Consider the following 6976-nt stretch of genomic DNA (forward strand, 5'->3'; position numbering starts at 1 on the left):
GGCCTTCCTCAAGAAACAAGAAAAATATCTCAAAAAATAACCTAACCTATCACCTAAAAGAATCAAAAAAAAGAAGAACAAACAAAACCTAAAGTCAGCAGAAGGAAGGAAATAATAAAGCTCAGAGAGGAGGTAAATAAAATTGAGGTAAAAAAAATAGAAAAAAATCAATAAAACCAGGACCTAGAAGAAAAGACAGAACCCAAATAAAATAAGAAATGAAAAAGGATAAATATCAACTGATACCACAGACATGCAAAAAACCATAAGAGAATACTATGAACAATTATATGACAACAAATTTGACAAACTAGAAGAAACAGACAACTTTCTAGAAGCATACAGCCCACCACAAATGAATCAAAAAGAAATAGATAATTTGAACAAAGCAACCACTAGAAGTGAAATAGAACCTGTAATAAAAAAAAGAACTCCCTACAAACAAAAGTCCAGGACCAGATGGCTTCACAGGCGAATTCTACCAAACACACATAGAAGAAATTTTACTGATCCTTCTCAAACTCTTCCAAAAGACTGTTGAGGCAACACTCCCAAAGACATTCTACAAAGCCAGCATCACGCTGATACTAAAACCAGACAAAGATACCACTAAAAAAGAAAAGTACAGGCCAATATCTTTGACGAACGTAGATGCAAAAGTTCTCAACAAAATACTAGCAAACTGAATCCAACAACACATAAAAAAGATCATATACTGTGACCAAGTGGGATACATCCTAGGTTCACAAGGAAGGTTCAACACACGGAAATCTATCAATGTGATACACCACATCAACAAAAGAAAATACAAAAACCACATGATAATCTCAATAGACAAAGAAAAAGCATTTGACAAAATTCAACATTCATTCATGATAAAAACTCTACCAAAATGGGTATAGAGGGAACATATCTCAATATAATAAAAGCCACTTTTGACAAACCCACAACCAATATAATACTTAATGGTGAAAAGCTGAAAGCCCTGCTAAATTCTTGAACAAGACAAGGATGCCCACTCTCACCACTTCTATTCAAAACAGTACTAAAAGTTCTAGCCACAGCAATCAGACAAGAAAAAGAAATAAAAGGTATCCAAATTGGAAGGGAAGAGGTAAAATTGTCACTATATACAGATGACATGGTACTATATATAGAAAACCCTGATGACGCCACACAAAAACTATTAGAACTGATAAATAAATTCAACAAGGTAGCAGGATACAAGATTAACATACAGAAATCACTTGCATTTCTTTACACTAACAATGAAATAGCAGAAAGGGAATGTAAAAAAAATTACTTTTTAAAATCACACCAAAAAAACCCCCCAAAACTTAGGAATAAACCTGACCAAGGAGCTGAAAGACCTATATGCTGAGAACTATAAAACATTAATAAAGGAAGTTAAAGATGATTCAAAGAAATGGAAAGATATCCCATGCTCTACTACCCAAAGCAATCTACAGATTTAATGCGATCCCTATCAAATTACCCATGACATTTTTCACAGAACTAGAATAAATAATCTTAAAATTTATACAGAACATAAAAGACCCAGAATTGCCAAAGCAATCCTGAGAAAAAAGAACAAAGCAGGAGGTACAACCCTCCCAGACAATACTACAAGGGTACAGTAATCAAATCAGCATGGTATTGGCACAAAAACAGACATAGTGATCAACGGAACAAAATAGAGAGCCCAGAAATAAATCCACACCCTTACAGTCAATTAATCTTCAACAAAGGAGGCAAGAATATAAAATGGGAGAAAGTCTTTTCAGCAAGTGTTGCTGGGAAAGTTGGACAGCTGTATGTAAATCAATGAAGTTAAAACACACCCTCACGCCATGCACAAAAGTAAACTCAAAATGGCTTAAAGACTTAGATATAAGACATGACACCATAAAACTCCTAGAAGAGATCATAGGCAAAACATTTCTGACATAAATCATACCAATGTTTTCTTAGGTTAGTCTCCCAAGGCAATAGAAATAAAAACAAAAATTAAAAAATGGGACCAAATCAAATTTACAAGCTTTTTCACTGCAAAGGAAACCATAAAAAAAAGAAAAAAACAATATATAGAACGGGAGAAAATATTTGCAAAAGATGTGACCAACAACGGCTTAATTTCCAAAATATACAAACAGCTCACAAAACCCAACAACAAAAAAGCAGACGACCCAGTTGAAGACCTAAAGAGGCATTTCTCTAAAGAAGACATACAGATGGACAATAGCACATGAAAAGATGCTCAACATCTCTAATTATTAGAAAAATGCAAATCAAAACTACAATGAGGTACCACCTCACACCAGTCAGAATGGCCATCATTAAACAGTCTACAAATAACAAATTCTGGAGAGGGTGTGGAGAAAAGGGAACCCTCCTACACTGTTGGTAGGAATGTAAGTTGGTGCAGCCACTATGGAAAACTGTATGGAGGTTCCTCAGAAAACTAAAAATAGAATTACCATGTGATCCAGCAATCCCACTCCTGGGCACATATCTGGACAAAAGTATAATTCAAAAAGACACATGCATCCCTATGTTCATAGCAGATGCAAACTATTACATACAGAATGGATAAGCAACAAGGCCCTACTATATAGTACAGGGAACTATATTCAATATTCTGGAATAAACCATAATGGAAAAGAATATAAAAAAGAATGTATATATATGTATAACTGAATCACTCTGCTGTACAGCAGAAATTCACAGAACATTGTAAATCAACTATATTTCACTAAAAAAATTAATTAATAAAAAACTCCATGACATTGCACAACAATGTGAATGTATTTAATGCCACTGGGCTGTACACTTAAAAATGGCTAACATTGTGAATTTTACGTTATGTGTATTTTTCTACAATGAAATAAAACAAAAAACAAACAAAAACTCCAAGAAGTAAGGGCTTGGTCCATTTTGTAATGTGTCCTTACATTAGAGGCACTCAATAAATATTTGTTGAATAAAAGTAGAGAAAATGGGTCCAGTGATAGGATTTGTGTACCTTTTTCTAGTTTCTACCTCTGTCAACTCTTAATAACAAGGACAGTAAGAAGATAAACTAAATACTGCTTACAAGAAACATGCCTTGATGGTTCACTATTTATAACATCAGCCTGGTTCCTATCTTTCCATGCTAATGAACTCAGAAAATCAAGAAAGAAATCCATTTGTCCCAAACTAAAAGCACAAGAAAAGTGCTTGAGCATCTTTTTGGGACTTCCCTGGGGGTCCAGTGGTTAAGAATCCGCCTTCCAATGCAGGGAACGCGGGTTTGATCCCTGGCTGGGGAACTAAGATCCCACATGCTGTGGGGCAACCCATGTGCTGCAACTAGACAGGAGCCCGTGAGGTGCAATGAAGACCCAGTGCAGCCAAAAAGCAAAAACAAACAAACAAAAAGGGCCTCGTCTATTGTTTCAATAGGGAAGCAAGAGGGTGGGTTGAAATCTAACTGATGGGTGAAATATAAGTAGGGTCTCCCTGGAGTCCACCAAGGCAAATTAAGGCTACTGTGGCTGACCAGCTTAGCGTGACTTGTTCTACCGGCAAGATCAGCAGACTTACATATTCATAGTTCATATCTACAGGCAGAGTGCAAAATGTCATACCTAAAAATGTGCTTCAGAACTCAGTAATAAATTCCAGTATGCTTTTAGTTTCAGAATTTATTCACATCTTTGCTAAACTGAGAAAGACTATTAATCCAGTGAACTATCATTTACTGATGTCCACTAAGGGCAGCCCTTGATGGTAGGCTTTAGGGATTCACGAATGAACAAATCATGGTTAAGACAGGTCAGTGTACCAGCTTACATGTACTTGACTAGCTGATATTACTTTATGTATCCTAGACAGATAATCTGTTTCCGGACCTTTTTAAACTCACCTATTGGGTTATCATTGGAGTCTTCCACAGACATAGGATTCTTCTTACCTGGAGATCCTATAAAAACAAAGAAATATCCTGTGATGAAAGGACATTTAATATTTAACTAAGAACACTGGCAATATGTTTCTTTCTGTCTCTGGGGTGGTGGTGGTGTGGAGGAAGGGTAGATTATTCCACAGGAAGTTCTACTTTTGCCACTGTTGCTATGAAATATACCTTGAAACTGTCAGTAAATCTGGGACTGTATTATTGGATTTTTCAAGACAGAAAACATATGGCTAATGTAACACTTATATAGTACTTACTATGTGCCAGCCAATGATACAATAGTTTGCCAAAGTTCATTCACCCACGTGAGGACACAGTGGTTGGTAAGGAATTTTTGCTACTGACAACTCTGCTCTTCTGAGTAGAGTGGACCATCCTGGGAGGGGCCCTTACTATTAATGGGTGCTCCTAGGTCTTGTACCACCAACATGCCTAACTGCATACAATGGAGAGAAGATGAAGTGGGTTAGGGTTTTCATTTAAAATTGCAAGCCTTCTCAGTATAATTCTTTGAATTTTTAGCTAGTACCTTAAATTTTGGAAAAAGTTTGGAAGAATTCTATGCCCCAGTTAAGCAACTTTTCAGAGTGGATTATTCATCTTTGGTCTTTGTATAATGGAAGATTGACACATATACTACATGGGAGGCAAGTAAGTTTATTATTGTGTACTTTTCACAAAGATAGTTTTCCCCTACCCAAAAACCCTTCAAAGTACAAAGAAAGTAAGCAATGACAACTTTGAAGGAGCTATCTTTACTGTGCGTTTCTTCCTCTTGCTGGAACCATAATCCATTTATCACAAAAGGATATAGTGTGAAGATTAAACTTGAAAAAGATCAAGGTCAGTAGACTGTACAGATGTATTTAGCAGCAGGTAGCAAATAACTGCCAACATTATTAAGGGCTTACTACATGCCAGGCCTCATGGGGAGCATGTAACTTGCATTAGCTCATCTAACCCTCCCAACAATTCTGTGACAGGAACACTGTTGTGCAGTGACAGAACTGAGACCCAGAGGAGGCCACCCAGCCAGTAAGTGGCAGAGTCTGGATTTGGACCAGGCTGTTTGATTCCAAAGCCTGTACCTGTGAATGCCAAAACGGAACCGTTGATTTTCTGCTATAAACCTGCTTCTGCCCCAGTGTTCCCAGTTGTTGCATTACCAGTTGTTCAATCCTAAAACCAAGAGGTCATCTTTTGATTCTTCCTTCTTCCTCACTCCACCATGCAATCCATTAGCAAATGATTTCAGTTCTACCCCCCCAAAAAGATCTAGACTCTATCTACTTATCTCCATTACCACGTGCCTTCATCTTTTGCCTAGACTGCTACGAGAGCCTCCTGTTTTTTGTCTACCTACTGTTGTCACTCTTATGAGGGATGATTTCCTGGCAACCCATTTTTTTTTTTTTTTTTTTTTTTGCGTGAGGAAGAAGGCAGAAGCAGCGTTCTTTCTAAGCTCTTTCTAGCTTTAGGACCTTTTCTCCTCTTTTCAAAAAATACTTATGAAGTACCTACTATGGTCAGGCACTGTTTCTGTGTCCTAAGAGATAAAGAATGTCATGGACAATCTAAGAACAAGGAGGCTGATGCTTTACCTGACAAAACGACCAAGTATTAAAATAGAATATTGCACTAAATAGAAGAAAAGAAAGTTAAGTTCGTGAAGTGGCATAGGCTCATTAAAGATTAATTTCATATCCTAATTGGCTACCCATTATGGTGGCTTTTGAAGCCTGAGAATCACTTTAGAAAGTCCGGGTTATTTGGATTCCCCCTGCAGGCTAAGAACACTTTAACTAGGGCTTGCCTATGGTTTGATAGATGTAATCTAGAGAGTCGGAAATGGCCATCTCTTAGCAACCTATCTGAACTCTTTAATACAGCATTTCTGGAGCCACCTTAATCCTTGGACTTTTCCATTTAAGGGTCAATAAAGTCCTTCCTTTCCCCTAAGGCTGTTTAAGGTGGGTTTCTGTCACTTGCCACCAAAAGTCCTGATTAATAGCCTCCCCCCACCCTTATGTCTTTCATTGCACTACCACAATCTATCCCGTCTGCTGGCTTGCTAACTTGTTCATAGTATCCCTCCTCCTTCAACTGAAGATATTTATGAAACTATGCAGCAGACTGTGAAGGATATTTTAAAAGAAGAATTTCAATAATGTTTTTATCTTCTCCCACAATATTCTGGGCAATGTCAGTATTGTGGATAAAAGTATTATCTACTTGAAGAGCCAACATCACCTACTGTAGCTTAGCGGCAAAATGGTTAATTGAGAGTTTAGATTCTGGCCTCTGAAATCAAACATGTATTAGTTGTTTCACTTTGAATAAATTAGGTAACTTCTAAGCCTCAGTTTCCTCATTTATAAAATGGGGATAATACTGCGAGGATCCAATGGGAGGAAGTATGGACCTCAATTAGCATAGTGTGAGGAGCACAGGAAAAGTGTCTAGTAAAAATTAGCTATATAAGCTCTAGTATGACAAAAATCACTGTACTTCATAATGACACTTTATACAGATTACACACTGCATATAAAGACTAGGACAACATTTACTTGCTCTTTTGAGACATCCTCTACAGAACCTTCCTTTACTCTAGTTTCAAGGTGACCTTATAGTCTGCAGAAATGGATTCCAGCTCACATTGGTTATACTAGCTCATGAAATCAAGGCTTTTATATAGTCGAGCATTCCAAGTTTCCCAAATAGCATTAACGTCTAGTGAGACATCAAGTAACAAACAGAACAAACAGTGAGTACTAAAACAGGGCAAAAAAAATCTGTTATGAGGGCAAAAGAAAAGCAAGCACACTCAGTTTCTCTACTCAGTAATTCTTTAGAGAAACAATAAGCAGGTATCCTTTCACAAAGTAACAAATAAAAAAATGGAAAGCAACTCACATAAATATTGGCATAAAATTAGCAGCAAAATATACTGTTTAATTCCAGATAGTTCACTTTTACAATAAAATACCTCATAATATTGAAACTATGACGGACATGATT

At 36.9% G+C, this 6976-nt stretch overlaps 1 protein-coding gene across 2 annotated transcripts in view; it reads right to left on the minus strand.

Annotated features, from left to right (window-relative positions):
• The window catches only part of TMEM123 (transmembrane protein 123), a 72420-nt gene that overhangs the window by 63829 nt on the left and 1615 nt on the right, over positions 1 to 6976 (minus strand). For both annotated transcript variants that reach the window (XM_089915456.1, XM_022562044.3), the window contains exon 2: positions 3908 to 3964. In XM_089915456.1, coding sequence (XP_089771582.1) covers positions 3908 to 3964 — 57 coding nt within the window. The remainder of the gene's footprint in view (positions 1 to 3907; positions 3965 to 6976) is intronic.

Source organism: Delphinapterus leucas, chromosome 7 (genome assembly GCF_059928025.1).
Source record: "Delphinapterus leucas isolate spDelLeu-1000000601 "Yukka" chromosome 7, BTC_Dleu_Yukka2, whole genome shotgun sequence".
NCBI classification, from domain to species: Eukaryota; Metazoa; Chordata; class Mammalia; order Artiodactyla; family Monodontidae; genus Delphinapterus; species Delphinapterus leucas.